Source organism: Grammomys surdaster, unplaced genomic scaffold, assembly GCF_004785775.1.
Source record: "Grammomys surdaster isolate TR1022 unplaced genomic scaffold, NIH_TR_1.0 980, whole genome shotgun sequence".
NCBI lineage: Eukaryota > Metazoa > Chordata > Mammalia > Rodentia > Muridae > Grammomys > Grammomys surdaster.
In genome coordinates, this window is record NW_021605399.1 from 224180 (window position 1) to 242268 (window position 18089).

Below are 18089 nucleotides of genomic sequence, written 5' to 3' on the forward strand. Positions count from 1 at the left end.
AGTTTAATATAGAATTCTCCATGGTTTAAATTGTCAATAGCTTGTTTAAATGGTTGGCCGAAACATTTGTCAAAAGATAGTCTACTGAAAAGGAGTTGAATATACCTCTTAGTGAAGGGATTTTAAGGCTAAGGAAAATTGCAGTGCTGGAGTCAGTAAACTGTATGAAGAAGCTCTAGCATGCCTGAGTATTGCAAACACAGGCCTGAGAGCATGGCAAACTTTATAGAAAGGTTTTGCCCTATTACCCACTTTCTTCTCTTTGAGGTATCAGTGACAGATTGAGATACTCTTGTGAAACTTTGGCAGACCCTGATAGGTGAATCACATAAGATATACTTGATACTTTGGAGCAAGGCTATCCCATCACCTGAGGACAACTCATCTCCCTTTGAAAGACACTGTCATTGAACTTCCATTGGGACTTAGTATTATTAATTACTTGACAGTGGACCACCAATATACAATGTTACATAAACTGCCCACAGTGAGCTAGATGTTATCTAACTCACCAAGTCATACTGTAGGACTTGAAAAGCAGCAACCTATCATCAAATGGAAGTGAAGACTGTATGTGATTGGACCAGAGATGATCCTGAAAGCACAAACAAGTTGAGTAAAGGTGTTGTTCAAGTATCTATAGTTTCTATTCTTGTTCCAATGCCATTTGCTGTGAAATATGAACCCATAGCCACACTGGCTGCTCTCTGACCACATGGCTGCTCTCTGACCACATGCCTGAACAAGAGAAGTCTAGGGTATGGTTAACTGATACTTCTGCACATTATGCACATACCACTCAGAGGTGTACTTCAATATTACTGTCCCTTTCCGAGAAAACCCTGAGAAACTTGGGTGAAGGGAAATCTTCACAGTGCTCAGAACTTTGGGCAGTTCACATGGTCATACATTTGGTTTGGACAGAGAAATGGCAATATGTGTAACTATTAATTGATTGAGTCACGGATAGAAAGAACTAAAGTGGAAAATTAGTAAGAAAGACATCTGGGGAAGAAGTATGTGGATACAGCTCATCAAATGGACTAAGGATATAAAGATATTTGTGTCCCATGTAAATGCTCATCAAAATATGATGTCATCTGAATAGAAGTTCAATAATCAAATAAACAGGATGATCCATTTTCTAGAGAGTCTGCCTCTATCCCAAGCCATCCTCATCATTGCACAGTAAGTTCAAGAACAAAATGGTCATGATGGTAGACTGAGGTTCTACATGGACTTCCACTTAGCAAGGCATTCCTGGCTACAGGTGCTGTTGAGTGCCAGATCTGTCAACAACAGAGACCCATCATTGAGCACTGAATAACACAAAAGGCTACCCTGCCCTAATGTTAAAATGAGACATTGGACAAAACCCAGAGGAAGTGGGCCTCCCAGGAGCTCTAACCCAGGCAGCATCTTAGGTAAAAAGACAGCAACACCCGCCCTAAATAGGGAGTAACTGGGACCCACTAGGACCCAGGAATTCACTCCTGACCCAGAACACTGGTTCCTTCCAGTCTGGGTCCAAGCACTGAGCAGGTCCCTGGCAGCTGCTCTGGACCCAGTCTCACAAAACCCAGAGGAAGTGGGCATCCCAGGAGCTCTAACCTGGGCAGCATCATAGGTAAGGAGAGACGAACACCCGTCCCAAACAGAGAGTTACTGGGACCCACTAGGACCCAGGAATTTACTCCTGGCCCAGAGCACTGGTTCCTTCCAGTCTGGGTCCAAGCACTGAGCAGATCTTGGGCTTCAGATCTAACCCCATCAGCAACACACACCCAAAACAGTTCTGACACAACCAAGATAATAAGAAAGACAGGCTCCAGTCAGAGACAGTCCAGGTGATCCAGATAGCAAAGGCAAGCACAAGAACATAAGCATCAGCAACACAGGGTATTTGTCATCATCACAACCTAGTTCTCCCACACTAGAAAGTTCTGAATTCCCCATATAATCAGGAAAGCAAGATTCAGATTTAAAATCACTTCTAATGATCATGATAGAAAACATTAAGAAGGAAATAAATAACACTCTGAAAGAAATTCAGAACACAGGTAAACAGGTAGAAGCCCTTAAAGAGGAAACACAAAAATCCCTTAAAGAATTACAAGAGAACACAACCAAACAGGTGAAGGAATTGGACAAAACCATCCAGGACATAAAAGTGGAAGTAGAAACAATAAAGAAATCACAAAGGGAGACTATCCTAGAAATAGAAAACCTAGGAAATAAATCAGGAATCCTAGACCCAAGCATCACCAACAGAATACAAGAGATAGAAGAGAGAATCTCAGGTGCAGAAGATACCATATAAAATATTGACACAACTGTCAAAGAAAATGCAAAGTGTAAAAAATTCTTAACCCCAAACTTCCAGGAAATCCAGGACACAATGAGAAGACCAAACCTAAGGACAATAGGTATAGAAGACAGTGAAGACTCCCAACTTAAAGGGCCAATAAATATCTTCAACAAAATTATAGAAGAAAACTTTCCTAAACTAAAGAACAAGATATCCATAAACATACAAGAAACCTACAAAACACCAAACAGACTAGACCAGAAAAGCAATACCTCCCGCCACATAATAATCAAAACACCAAATGCACAAACTGAAGAAAGAGTGTTAAAATCAGTAAGGTAAAAGGCCAAGTAACATATAAAGGTGGATCTATCAGAATTACATCAGACTTCTCCACCAGAGACTATAAAAGCGGGAAGATCCTAGACAGATGCCATACAGAGCCTAAGAGAACATAAATGCCAGCCCAGGCTACTATACCCAGCAAACTCTCAATTACCACAGATGGAGAAACCAAGATATTCCACAACAAAACCAAATTTACACAATATCTTTCCACAAACCCAGCACTACAAAGTATAATAGAGGGAAAGCTCCAATACAAGGAGGGAAATTATATCCTAGAATGAGCAAGAAAGTAATGTTCCTCCAAAAATCCTAAAGAAGATAACCACACAAACAATGCCACTGATCATAACAAAAATAACAGGAAGCAACAATCTCCTCTCCTTAATATCTCTTAACATTAATGGACTCAATTCTCCAATGAAAAGACATAGACTAAAGGACTGGATATATAAACAGGACCCAGCATTTTGCTGCATACAGGAAACTCACCTGAGTGACAAAGACAGACTCTATTTTAGAGTCCTAAGAAACAAGCTGGAGTAGCCATTCTAATATCGAATAAAATCAAATTTCAACATAAAGCTATCAAAAAGGGTAAGGATGGACATTTCATACTCATCAAAAGAAAAGTCAACCAACATGAACTTTCAATTCTGAACATGTATGTGACAAATGCAAGAGCACTCACTTTCATAAAAGAAACCTTACTAGCTCAAAGCACACATTGCACCTCACACAATAATAGGGGGAGGCTTCAATACCACACTCTCAGCAATGGACAGATCATGGAAACAGAAACTAAACAGAGATACAGTGAAACTAACAGAAGTTTTGAACCAAATGGACTTAACAGATATCTATAGAACATTTCATCCTAAAACAAAAGAATATACCTTTTTCTCAGCACCTCATGGTACCTTCTCCAAAATAGTCATGAAACAGGCCTCAACAGATACAAGAAAATTAAAATAATCCCATGAATCTTATCAGATAACCATGGATTAAGGCTGGTCTTCAATAACGCCAAAAACAATGGAAAGCTCACATTCACATGGAAACTAAACAACAATCTACTCAATGATAATGTGGTCAGGGAAAAAATAAAGAAAGAAATAAAAGACTTCTTAGAATATAATGAAAATGAAAACACATCATACCAGAATTCATGGGACACAGTGAAAGCAGAGCTAAGAGGAAAACACATAGCTCTAAGGGCTTACAAAAAGAAACTAGAGAGAGCATACACTAGCAGCTTGACAACAAATCTAAAAGCTATAGAACAAAAAGAAGGGAACATATCAAAGAAGAGTATACTGCAGGAAATAATCAAACTCAGGGCTGAAATCAACCAAGGAGAAACAAAAAACTATTCAAAGAATCAATAAAACCAGGAGCTGGTTCTTTGAGAAAATCAACAGAATAGATAAACCCTTAGCCAGACTAATCATAGGGCAGAAAGACAATATCCAAATTAATAAAATCATAACTGAAAAGGGTGACATAACAACAAAATCCAAGGAAATTAAAAAAAAAAACCATCAGATGATACTACAAAAGCCTATACTCAACAAAGCTAGAAAATCTGGATGAAATAGACAATTTTCTAGAATGATATCAGTTACCAAAGTTAAATTAGGTCCAGATAAACCATCTAAACAGTCCCATAACCCCAAAAGAAATAGAAATAGTCATTAAAAGTCTCCCCATCAAAAAAGTCCAGGACCAGACAGTTTTAGTGCAGAATTCTATCAGACCTTCAAAGAAGACTTATTACCAATAATCTGTAAAATGTTCCATAAAATACACATGGAAGGAAAACTACACAATTTATTCTGTGAAGCCACACTTATGCTCATACCTAAACCACACAAAGACCCAACAATGAAAAGAACTTCTGACCAATCACCCTTACGAATATAGATACAAAACTACTCAATAAAATTCTTGCAAACTGTGGGGTCCTGGGCTGGGAGAAACAGCTGGGTGCCTGGTTGAGCAAGTCTTGAACCCAGAACTTTATCTGGGTGTTCAGCTCTGCCCCCCAGGCCCTGGTTCTTTTCATTCAGCTTCGGCCCTCACACTCACAACCCCTCCCACTGAGAGGTCTATGACCATCAGTCATGAGGAACAGTGCCTCAGGCTCTTTCACATGTAGATGAGGTATCTCCAAGCTCTCACACCAAGCCAATAGGCATTATCTGCTGCCAGATCCTAACCCACCCTGAAACTGTATATAAAGGCTCTATTCAGGAGAAGTAAAGGTGTGTTCAAGAATCATCCTGGTTTCCAAGAGTTTCTGTCACAAGAGCTGTAACACTAGAGTTGTAACACTTGGGGAGAGATCTGCTCTCTTAGAACCTTCCTGGGGCACCAAACTCCTTCCTTGCCAGCTAGCCAGCTACCTATTGGCCCAGGCAGGGCAGGCTCAGCACTGAGAGATAGGTGCAACACCTAGGAGTGACCGAGAGGCAAGAGTGGAGACTCAGGCAGAGGCAGCAGTGGGGACAGGCAATATCTCCTCCCTGCTCATACTCTGTACCCTTTGTCCCAGACCTCTCACACCAGGCCTGGCCAGAGACCAACAGAGAGTGGAGACTCAGCCAGAGGCAGCAGCAGAGACAGTGACAGACCCTCCCTGCTCTCACTCTGTCCTCAGCCTGGAGATCATTGTGGGACACCCTCCGGAACCTGGGGCCCACAGCAAACCAAATCCAAGAACACATCAAAACAATTATCCATCATGGTCAAGTAGGCTTTAACCCAGGAATGCAGATTATATGATATTATACTTAAGTTTCACCAAAACATCCACCAGAGAACTCCTAAACCTGATAAACAACTTTAGCAAAGTGGCTGGATATAAAATTAAATCAAACAAATCAGTAGCCTTTCTCTACTCAAAGATAAACAGGCTGAGAAAGAAATTAGGGAAATGACACCCTTCACAATAGTCACAAATAATATAAAATACCTTGCTGTGAATGTAACCATACAAGTAAAAGGTCTGTTTGACAAGAACTTCAAGTCCCTGAAGAAAGAAATCAAAGCAGACCTCAGAAGATGGAAGGCTCTCCTATGGTCATGGACTGGAAGGATTAATATAGTAAAAATGGATATTTTGCTGAGAGCTATCTATAGATTTAATGCAATCACCATCAAAATTCCCACTCAATTCTTCACAGAGATAGAAAGAGAAATTCTCAAATTCACCTGGAATAACAAAAAACCCAGGATAGTGAAATCTATTTCAAAAATAAAAGAATTTCTGGGAGAATCACCATCTCTGACTTCAATCTGTACTACAAAGCAATAGTGATAAAAACTGCATGGTATTGGTACAGACACAGGCATGAGGATCAATGGAATAGAATTGAAGACCCAGAAATGAACCCCCATACCTATGGTCACTTGTTCTTTGTAATAGGAGCTAAAACCATCCAGTGGAAAATAGACAGCATTTTCAACAAATGGTGCTACTTCAACTGGAGGTCAGCATGTAGAAGAATGCAAATTGATCCATTCTTATCTCCTTATACAAATCTCAAGTCCAAGTGGATCAAGGACCTACACATAAAACCAGATACACTGAAACTAATAGAAAATAGGGAAAAGCTTCAAACACATGGATACCTGGGAATAGTTCCTGAACAGAACACCAATGGCTTATGCACTAAGAGCAAGAATTGACAAATGGGACCTCATAAAACTGCAAAGCTTATGTAAAGCAAAGGGCACCTTCAATAGGACAAAGTGGTAACCAACAGACTGGGAAAAGATCTTTACCAATCCTCCTTCTGATAGAGGGCTAATATCCAAGGTATACAAAGAACTGAAGAAATCAAAACAATCAAATAATCCTATCAAAAAATGGGATGCAGAACTAATAATTCTCAACTGAAGAAACTGTAATAGCCAAGAAGCACCCAAAGAAGTGTTCAACATCCTTAGTCATCAAGGAAATACAAATCAAAAGAACCCTGAAATTCCACCTCACACCAGTTAGAACAGAACGACTAAGATCAAAAACTCGGGTGACAGCAGATGCTGGTGCGGCTGTGGTGAAAGTGGAATACTCTTCCATTGTTGGTGAGATTGTAAACTGGTACAACTACTATGGAAAGCAATCTGGAGGTTCCTCAAAAATTGAACATATTATTACCTGAGGACCAGCTATACCACTCCTGTGTATATACCTTAAAGATACTCCAACATACAACATAGACACATGCTCCACTGTGTTCATAGCAGCCTTATTTATACTAGCTAGAAGCTGGAAAGAACCCAGTTGTTCTTCAACAGAGGAATGGATACAGAAAATGTGATACATTTATACAGTAGAGTAATACTCAGCTATTAAAAACAATGAGTTCATGAAATTCTTAGGCAAATGGATGGAACTAGAAAATATCATCTTGAGTGAAGTAACCCAATTAGAACAGAACACACATGGTATGTACTCACTGATAAGTGCATATTAGCCCAAAAGCTCACAATACCTAAGATACAACACATAGACCACATGTAGCTCATGAAGAAGGAAGACCAAAGTGTGGGTGTTTTAGTCCTTCTTAGGAGTATCAAAATACTCAACCAGAGCACCCAGGGTCTAAACCTCCAGCCTGGGAACACAAAGGTGGGGGACTCATGGCTCCACCTATATGGGTAGTTGAGGATGGCCTTGTCAGGCATCAGTGAAAGAGTAGGTCCTTGTTCCCTGAAAGTTTGTATTTCCTAGTGTTGGGGAATTCAAGAACAGGGAGGCGGGAATGGGTGGATGGTGGGGGTACACCCTCATAGAAGTAGGAGGAGAGGGAATGGGATAAGGGATTTTGAGGGGAATGGGAGAGGGGATAACATTGACAGGTAAATAAATAAAATATACAATTAAAAAAACAGATAATGGGTCTGACAATTTTAGTTGAGCAGTTGAGACTTTTTGTCATCAATTTATTATGGGGATTTCATATAATTCTCAAGGACAAGGTATTGGGGAAGAGGCTCATGGAAGTTTAAAAAGATTGGTGAGACATACTGTTGCCGAGAAAAAGAATGATGCTGACCTATGAGCTTGCTGAGAGCCCTGACACGGGTGACTGGGAATCAGTATTGGAAATGTGATCCTGACCCACCTTTGCTTGACCATATCCCAGATGGGACAAGCTTCCTTGCCTCAAGTATTTAGACCTTGTGGGGTAGATAATCAAAAAGAGAAATCTTGTATTTTTCTTAAAGTTAACCAGCTATTAGGACTCAAATCATGTACTGATCTAGAAATCAATCCACTATTGGAAATATCAGTCTACATTTGGAAGGCTGGATCTGGACATTTTCAGAGGCATATTTGGAAGTTAGCTGCAGTTCTCTATGATGTTATGATAGCAAGAGATAAAGTTGGGACAGGATCTGGATTTCAAAAACGGATTAGTGCATGTTTTAATGCTCTTTTAACTGTCAAGCTAAAATTGGTTTTGTGTCTTCTACACTATTTATTGTAAGTTGCATTGACTGTATAATTTCCAATTGTGTTAGTATGTTGAAACCTGGCATCTCTTTTAGGGGGTGGTCTATCAACCAGGTTTTGTCTTACTGCCCTGAGTGTTACCAAACCTTGATTCTCTGAAAAAAAGCTTGAAAGTGCTGGAAGAAGTGAGTTAGGCATTAAGCAGAAGCAAGAAGTTACCAGGCTTGATTATTGCTGATATAACAGCTTTAATTTAATTAATTGCTAGCACCACTGCTTCTGTAACAGCATTAACACAAGGAATTAAGACAACTATTTTTGTTAACCATCTAGCAAAAAAAAATGTTACTAATGTATTGAGTATATAAAAGTATTTATATAGGTAACTGGAACTATGGATGATGCTCTATAATCTATTCAAATTATCTGAAGTATGTTCAGGGTTCAAGAGTTAGGAGGCATCTCAAGTATCATGACAAATATCATTGGAGTAGTGTAACTTTTGAAATTCACAATGATTGTCATTATAATCAGAAAAAAAGATTAAAGATACCTGTAGGATATTTGGCATAATCCTAACACCTTTCTGGGTGTGTTAACTTTGCATAGTGAGTTTTTGATCTTAGCCATTCTGAGTGTTATGAGGTGGAATCTCAGGGTCATTTTGATTTGCATTTCCCTTATTACTAGGGATGTCAAACATTTCTTTAGGTGCTTTTCAGCTATTTGAGATTCCTCACTTGAGAATTCTCTGCTTAGGTCTGTACTCCACTTTTAATAGGGTTATTTAGTTTCCTGGAGTCTAACTTTTTGAGTTCTTTGTATGTATTGGATATTAGCCCTCTATAGGATGTAGGATTGGTAAAGATCTTTTCCCAATCTGTGGCTTGCTGTTTTGTCCTGCTGACAGTGCCCTTCACCTTATGGAAGCTTTTCAAGTTTATGAGATCTCATTTGTCAAATTTTGCTCTTAGAGCATAAGCCATTGATTTTCTTCAAGAAAATTTCCCCTGTGCCAAAGTGTTCAAGGTTATCCTCCACTTTCTCTTCTATTAGTTTCAGTGTATCTGGTTTTATGTTGAGGTCTTTTTTTTGTTTTTTGTTTTAAATATTAATCGAAGGCTTTATAACTTTGGTAATGCTCAATAACAAGATGCCCATACAATCAGAAGTGTAACCCAATACACAACCTAGCTATACCGACTTTCTTTGACTGGTGGAGACAGACAAACATCCTCTTCCATGTTCCCCTCCCCTTACCCCCCAAAGCTCCTCCATCTCCTAGTTCCTCCTCTTCTCCTTACTTCTCCTCTTCTTCTCCTTACTCCTCCCACCATAGCTCCTCCTACATATCACCCTACCTGTTAAGATAAAACTTTTCTCTCAAAATACAATTAGAGCATAACTATACAAATTTGTATCAGTAAGGTACAAGATAGACCTAATATCCAGTCCATCATTTTGTTGTCAATATTTTATATGGTATCTTCTGCACCTGAGATTCTCTCTTCTATCTCTTGTATTCTGTTGGTGATGCTTGGGTCTAGGATTTCTGATTTATTTCCTAGGTTTTCTATCTCCAGGGTAATCTCCCTTTGTGATTTCTTTATTGTTTCTACTTCCATTTTTATGTCCTGGATGGTTTTGTTCAATTCCTTCACCTGTTTGGTTGTGTTCTCTTATAATTCTTTAAGGGATTTTTGTGTTTCCTCTTTAAGGGCATCTACCTGTTTGTCTGTGTTCTCCTCAAAGTCTTTGAGTGTGTTGTTTATGTCCTTCTTAAAGTCCTCTATCATCATCATTAGAAGTGATTTTAAATCTGGATCTTGCTTTCCTGGTGATACGGGGAATTGAAGACTTTCTAGTGTGGGAGAACTAGGTTCTAATGATTCCAAGTATCCTGTGTTGCTGATGCTTATGTTCTTGTGCTTGCCTTTCACCATCTGAATCACCTTAGCGCTACCTGCCCTGTCTCTGACTGGAGCCTGTCTTTCCTATTATCTTGGTTGTTTCAGAGCTGTCTGGGGTAGATGTTACTACTAAGGTTAGAGCTGGGGCCTAAGATCTATTTTGTGCTAGGGACCAGACTGGAAGGAACCAGTGCTCCAGGCCAGGAGTGCATTCCTGGGTCCTAGTGGGTCCCAGTTACTCCCTATTTGGGGCTGGTGTTGCTGTCTCCTTACCTAAGATATTGCTCGGGTTAGAGCTCCTGGGAGACCCGCTTACTCTGGGTTTTGTGAGATTGGATGCAGAAAAGCTGCCCAGGATCTGCTCAGTGCCTATGTTGAAGTCTTTGATTCACTTGGACTTGAGCTTTGTACAAGGAGGTAAGAATGGATCAATTTGCATTCTTCTACAGGCTGACCACCAGTTTAACCAGCACCATTTGTTGAAAATGTGGTCTTTTTTCCACTGGATGGTTTTGGCTACTTTGTCAAAGATCAAGTCATCATAGGTGTGTGGGTTTACTTCTTGGTCTTCAGTTCTGTTCTATTGATCTAACTGTCTGTTGCTGTACCAACACCATGTGGTTTTTATCACTATTGTTCTGTAGTACAGCTTGAGGTCAGGGATGGTGATTCTGCTAGAAGTTCTCTTATCATTTTTGATATCCTGAGGTTTTTTTTAATTCTAGATTAATTTGGCAAGTGCTCTTTCTATCTCTGTGAAGAATTGCGTTCAAATTTTGATGGGGATTGCACTGAATATGTAGATTGCTTTAGGTAAGATGGCCATTTTTACTATGTTGATCCTGCCAATCCATGAGCATGTATGGAGTACCTCTCAGGTATTAAAAACAAGGATATCATGAAATTCGCAGTCATATGAATGAAACACAAAATATTATCTTGAGTAAGGTAACTGAGTCACAAAAGAACACACATGGAATATACTCACTGATAAGTGGCTATTAGCCAAAAAGAAGCTTGGAATACCCATGATACAACTTACTGACCATATGAAACCAAGAAGAAAGAAGATTATACCAAAGTCCCACAGTCCTACTCAATGAGAAGAGAATAATCTCTGGGAAGTAGAGGGAGAGAGACATCTGGGAGGGAGAGAAGAGGGGGAATTGAAGGGGGGCAGTTCAGATGTGGGAGGAGATGGGGGAGGAGTACAGAGTCAGAAAATTGAAAGTAGATGTGTAGGAGTTGGGGAGGAGAAAATGAGGATAGCCACTAGAAAGTCCCAGATGCCAAGGACCCAGGAGGTTCCCAGAATCCAACAGGGAGGACAGTAGCTGAAATAAACAACAAAGAGGAGATATAACCTGTAGAGACCATATCCAGTGGATAGGCATGCCCCCCAGTTGAGGGATGGGACCACCAACCCATCTCAAAAATATTAATCCAGAATTCCTACTGTTAAAATGAAATGCAAGGACGAAGAATTGAGCAGAGACCAAGGGAAAGGCCATCCAGAGATCCCACCTAGGGATCCATCCCATCTGCTGACAACAAATGCAGACACTATTGCTGATGCCATGAAGTGCTTACTGACAGGAGCCAGGTATAGTTGTTCCTTAAGAGGCTTTTCCAGAGTCAGAGAAATATAGATGAGAATGTAAACAGTCAAGCATTGGACTGAGTGCAGAGACCCCAATAGACACGTTAGGGCAAGGACTCTAGGAGCTGAAATATTTGCAGCCTCATAGGAAAAACAATGATATCAACCAATATCAACCCCTCCCCCCACAAAGTTCCCAGGGAGTAAATCACTAACCATAGATTAAACAAGGTGTATCCATGGCTTCAGCTGGGTATGTATAAGAGGACTGCCTTATCTGACATCACTAGAAAGGTAGCACCTTGTTCCTGTGAAGGCTTGATGACCCAGGATAGGAGAATGCTAGGCCACTGATGGAGGAATGGGTGGACAAGTGGGAAGGAAAAGAGAGGATAGGGGACTTGTGGAGGGGAAACTGGAAAAGGGGATAACATTTGAAATGTAAATAAGTAAAATAACCAATACAAATGAAAAATAATAGCAACAATAAAAAATTCAATCAATAACACCATGGCAATATTTCTCCATTAAGACCTTGCTATTTTACCACAGCAAGTCCTGAATATCTCAACATAACTTTGGTCAGCGATTTTCCTAAACTGCTAGGCTCTGCCTCCCCCAGCTCTGGGATTTATATAAACATTTCAGCAGTTGGAGAAATCAATTTTTTACATTCATAGGAAAATATATTTTTCAAGTAAGCCCACGAATGAATTCTTCTTTAGACATATTATTCATTCATTCACTCATTCATTCATCTCATGTGTTTAAGAGCTCTTTCTGAATGAATGCCAGAATGCAAGAAGAGGGCATTGGATCCCATTATACCTGGTTGTGAGATTCCATGTGGTTGTTGTTAATTGAACTCAGGATCTCTGAAAGAGCAGCTCTTAGCTGGTGAGCCATCTTTCTAACTCCCATTCTTTAGAGTTTTTATAAGGTATGGTTTTGTATTTTTGACATACTTTCCAAAGAGACAAAGATTGAAGTATACTTTTAAATTGTATATTAATTATTTTAATAGTTCTGAGATTTTCCAACATGTAATTCTAATTTTAATGTAAATTGTAATTTATGTACTTTCTTGCAGTTTAAACCATTATCATGCCTTAAAGCATGATTTATCAATTATACAAGTAGATGTAAAACATGTTGGAAAATTACATGTTATTTGATAACCTGGGACACAAAATCTAAAGTATGATTTTGATTGTCCTCATCATGAGCTCATGATAATTAAATTACAGTGCAACTGTAAACCCATGAAACTCTTGTGATTTTATATTGTACAATGTGTCTCAGTAGAATTAGCTTTAAAGATCTAAGAGTATATTGACAAAGTGCCCTATTTGATGTCAAAATAAGAATGAAAATTCTGTGTAGATACAGCAGTTTTGAAGAAATAATAACATACTAATGTTATTTTCTTAGGAGAATATTTTTATACTATTCCAAGTTCCTTACATATGACTGGAATATCCTTTTTTTTGTCACCTCTGTTGTTTTATTTCTTGTCTCTATTGGGCATTAAAGCGAGATGCTTGAATTTAGAGAAAATTCCGGCTGCTTTAAAAATAATACTTATGAAAGAATCTCCTTTCATTTCTTTGTGGAAGTAGAACTATCTATAGACCACACATGTGAGGGGCTGGCAGCTCTCTGAGTAGTTTCACACTTGAGAGACAAGAAAGTTGCTAATGATTCAACTGTGGACAATTGAGACATACAAACACAGGGGGATATGGATTCTTTCCCCAGTAGAATAGAAACTACCTTGCTGCAAATAATAAGTTCTTAAAGATTAGTAAAAGCCAGATCTTCTATAGCAGATGTATTGTTCTTTTGAGCTTCTATAGGTTTCAAGTAAGTTTCCATGCAAAGGTTTTTTTAATCTTATTTTCTGAATATTATCAGAAGATAATTAATGCTGTCTATCTGTAACATCACAATCAACAATTTAGAATATTGTGTTCTAATTTGTGAGCTATTAACTTTCTAATCCTCCACATCTCATAGACAAGAGTATTATTTATATAATGTACAGAAATTTATATTATAATTACATTAATTATTATTGCATCTGGTAAGTACTATTATATTTTTATGGTTTAATACTAGATTCATATAGTACCTTAAAGATATTTGCACACTTATGCAAATGTAAAAACTACACAATTTAAGATTGAAATTTGTATATAATATATATAGTTTCCAATTAATTTAATAAAATAATATTACTTTTAAACAACTTAAAACTATTTTTCTTTAAGGATTCTAATAACATATTTTAAGAATTATTTTCTATGTTTCTTCCCTTTGTTTTCCATCCTGGGATATGTTCATAGTTCTTATTTTATTAAAGCTGAAACAATTTGTCATAGAAGCTCTTTTTATCACTGTGATGTGCTGACTTTAAAGTAGAATATCACATTTCTAACTTTGTCTCATTTACTCTGTGTTGCTGTTGTTGACTATAGGAATTACATGCATATTTATTATCAATAACAAATGTTATATTTCAGTAAGTGTTATGTGATATTTCTATTTCATTTGTCTTTTAATTTTCAACTATAAACTAGTCAATATGTGTTACCTTAGTGTATAGCTACATCTATATACATATATTAACATATATTTAAATTTCTACATGTAACAATTCATATTTAATATAATGTCTTATTTATTCATATGTGAAACATAAATGATATATTAATAATATATACATATTATATATGTTATTATGTATACTATACTATATATATACTTAATAATTTATAAAGGTTTTATAAAACAGTTGAGATCCTAATAGTATGTCTTGAGGTAATTTGTCTGCTTGCATAAACTGCTCTGTACCAGTGTATGAAGATAGCAAAATTTTGGTAATCTTTACTTCATTTGATAAGTTTTTCTGAGTTACTCTTTTTAACTGTAGTAAAATAAGGTTTTATGGTTGTGACTACTCTCACTTTATTCTTGTTCATGGGTGAACATGCATTCTGATAGTCACCTGGAATCTCAAAATGATTGTATAAGGATATTATATTTATTTAAATAGCTTGACTTGTGATGATACATAAGATTTACTATATAAATGATGCAAAATAAAATTTGAACATGTCAAATTCTTTTTGGGAGTAAACTTTTTTGGGTGAATATACTCAGAGTTATTAATATTGCAAATTAACATTTCATTTTTATCTAGAGGGCATGGATTTAATGACATAGGAAGGTTGGAGATAAGAGAGGAAATGGGGGAATCATCAAATTATACCTTAATATCAAAGTGAAAGGAGATAACTTTTAAAAAAGTCATTGATGCTTCCAAATGCATCTTTTCCTGTTACCTAGGATAGAGTGAAATCAGATTCACTGTTCTTCCAGAGGTCACTGACCTGGAACATACACAGGCACTAAGTGAGTGGGCTTATGATTATATAATGATCATCTCATTGTTGACACATCAATATCCATTGATATGGAACAGAATGCCAGGATTACCTATATACTGACTAGAAAATGTGAGGTACCAAATATATTCTTGAAGTTTCAAATCCCTTACAAGCTTTCTTAATATATAAAATATTCTTTGAATATGAAAACTGATTGTATGTTTTGCTTAATGGGGTAAACACATGTCCCATATTAAAACACATATATATGATAAAATTCAACACAGAAGTTGATTAGAGCAACTCTAATATTGTGTTAATATTCCTGTGTTTTATATTTAAAACAGCAAGATTAATGCTTTTGCAAAACACTTTTGTAGAAGTAGCTCAAATGTTAAATGCTAAAGAGAAACTACTGAAAATAGGTGAATACTTTGATAAGCATGAAATATGGAATTCATGTACTGTGATATATTGTGTAAATGTTTTGCTCATTTCACTGAGAGTTTTCAAACACAATTCAATGGCCACAGAAACAATAATGTTAAATCCTCAGAAGTTTTGCTTACAGTTTACATTTAGGAACATTGAGAAGCCCTCCTATCACAAAGAACTCTAGGTTTTGAACTTGTGTTCTCTTCTTAGAATGAATCTTTTTACACACCCACATATCTCATTAAATTACTTGACTATTTCATAGTCATAGTAGACCATATATAGTCCTTTAGTGGACATCTTTCATATGACAGACTGAATGATAACCCCTAGTGTTGTTTAAATCTTAATTTCTAGGATTCATACACATCAATTCATATGAAAATAGTGTGTTGACATGAGAGTCAGAGGAAGAGCATGAGAGATAAAATACCTCGGATTATCAGTTTTGGAAATATACACAATCAGGTGTTCTTTAAAGGTAGGAAGAAAGAAGAAACAGTGCTGAAAGTCAAATGCATAATGTTGTTGTTTTAGGAGAATACACTTATTATTAAAGTCAGTACAGTTTAGAGGCTTGAAGGGTTATTTGGCTACAAAGTGTTTCATCACTTAGATCCCCTATTAGGAGTATGGCCCCATAGTCATGTTGATTTGACCTTGGAAATCAGCTATGTCATACTTCTGACTTCCAAATTGAAAGTAAATGAATCTTCGTTAATTAAAAACACCAATTTTTCAGTAACTTTCCACAGTGATTGTAATAAAAACAGAAAGTTAATCCCATTTGTATTATAGCACTCACCATTCCCTTCTGTTCTCTGTTCTACTTTAATGTATATGTGCTAGTTATTCTGTTACTTATCAATAAGTGATTAGGTTGCTAACAGCACATCAGCTGCTTCAAGTCACGACACTGCTGATTTAAGTGATTCATCTTTTCAAAGGAATTAGCTCATAATAGTAAGTGATAGACATTTATAGGCTGTGTTAGAATGCATAGTTATACTGATATTTACCTTAACAAATATTGAATTGAAACTGGATTATATCAGCGGGAATTAGGGGAAGTTCTACCTTATCTTTTGAAAAGAAAATATACATACAGTTACAGGTTTTGCTGTTTCACACAATTTATTTTCTTTTTATAACGTACATTCTAGAGTGTTTTACTATTTTTATTTCTGACAATGTTGTTAGAATGCAAAAAGACAATTGAACAAAAATGTGAACCAAAAATTGTCATATAAAATGACTCTCATGATAATCACTCTTAAAACAAAGAACAGATAAAAAAATTGATCTATACATTTGACTTGGCTCAGGTTCCTCATATTAGATGACACTGGTCAAATGTGTCAGACATCTAGGCAAAAGATGAGAAAATATTCAAGGTAATATATTTGGATAGGGAGGTCAGTCTCAGTGTATAGATTTTTTAGCACAATATAGACTATTGATGACGTTTCATTTTTTAAATTTTTCTTCAACTACCACAGGGTAATCACTTTGTGTGTCATACTATGATGGTTCCCAGATCCTGGAAGAAATATGTTTAGGTATTTAATTTTTATGAAAATCTCATGAAAATATTTTGTAACAAGGAACTGCAGACTACTGAAAGCATGGATACAGGGAATCATACAGATGTGAAGGAATTTATACTCCTTGGCTTAACAGAAAATCCCAATTGGCAGGTTCCTCTCTTTTTGCTTTTCAGCATAATTTATTTAATAATTTTTGTGGGTAACTGGGGAATGATCTTCTTGATCTGGTTGAATGCTCACCTTCATACCCCAATGTACTTCTTTCTTAGTAACCTCTCTTTCTGTGACATCTGCTATTCTACAATCATTGCTCCTAAAATGCTCATCAATTTACTATCAGAACACAAGTCAATTAAGCTGATTGCTTGTATTCTGCAGAGTTTCCTTTTTGCAGTTTATGTAACCACAGAAGCCATCCTCCTGTCTATGATGGCCTATGATCGCTATGTGGCAATTGCAAACCCATTAATGTATACAGTGATTATGAAGTTCAGCATCTGCATTAACATGGTTCTTGCAAGTTACTTAGGTGGCCTCATTAATTCCTTGACTCACACAATAAGTCTACTGAGACTGGACTTCTGTGGTCCCAACATTGTGGATCACTTCTTCTGTGATATCCCTCCTCTGTTGAAGCTTTCATGTTCTGATGCACACATCAATGAGATGCTGCTTTTGATCTTCTCTGGCTTGATTGCTATTTTCACTTTCATCATTGTCATGGTTTCCTATATCCAAATTATCACTGCCATCCTGAGAATCCGCTCAGCTGAGGGGAGACGTAAAGCCTTCTCCACCTGTGCCTCACATCTGACAGCTGTGACATTATTTTATGGTTCTGGGACATTTAGCTATATCCAGCCAAGCTCTCAGTACTCCATGGAACAGGAAAAAGTCTCTGCTGTGTTTTACACCTTGATTATCCCCATGCTGAATCCGCTGATTTACAGCCTGAGGAACAAGGATGTTAAGGAAGCAACAAAGAGGTTATTTTGTCGGGGAAGTAATACTTTTTGAGTCTGTCATTTCTCTTGCTTTGAAATCTTTATGTTTATTGAATCATCAATGCATCTCTTGGATGAAGCCTACTT

The 18089-nt window shown here is 37.2% G+C and overlaps 1 protein-coding gene across 1 annotated transcript; it reads left to right on the top strand.

The window, feature by feature from the left end:
• Positions 1-17076: 17076 nt before the first annotated feature.
• On the top strand, positions 17077-18015 carry LOC114634564 (olfactory receptor 1052-like). The gene has a single exon (XM_028783145.1). The coding sequence runs from the start codon at positions 17077-17079 to the stop codon at positions 18013-18015; it is 939 nt and encodes a 312-aa protein (XP_028638978.1).
• The last annotated feature ends 74 nt before the right edge of the window (positions 18016-18089 follow it).

Bases quoted from the DNA above. Each gene is read 5' to 3' on its own strand.
- LOC114634564 (XM_028783145.1), top strand. From the start codon at position 17,077: ATGGATACAGGGAATCATACAGATGTGAAGGAATTTATACTCCTTGGC.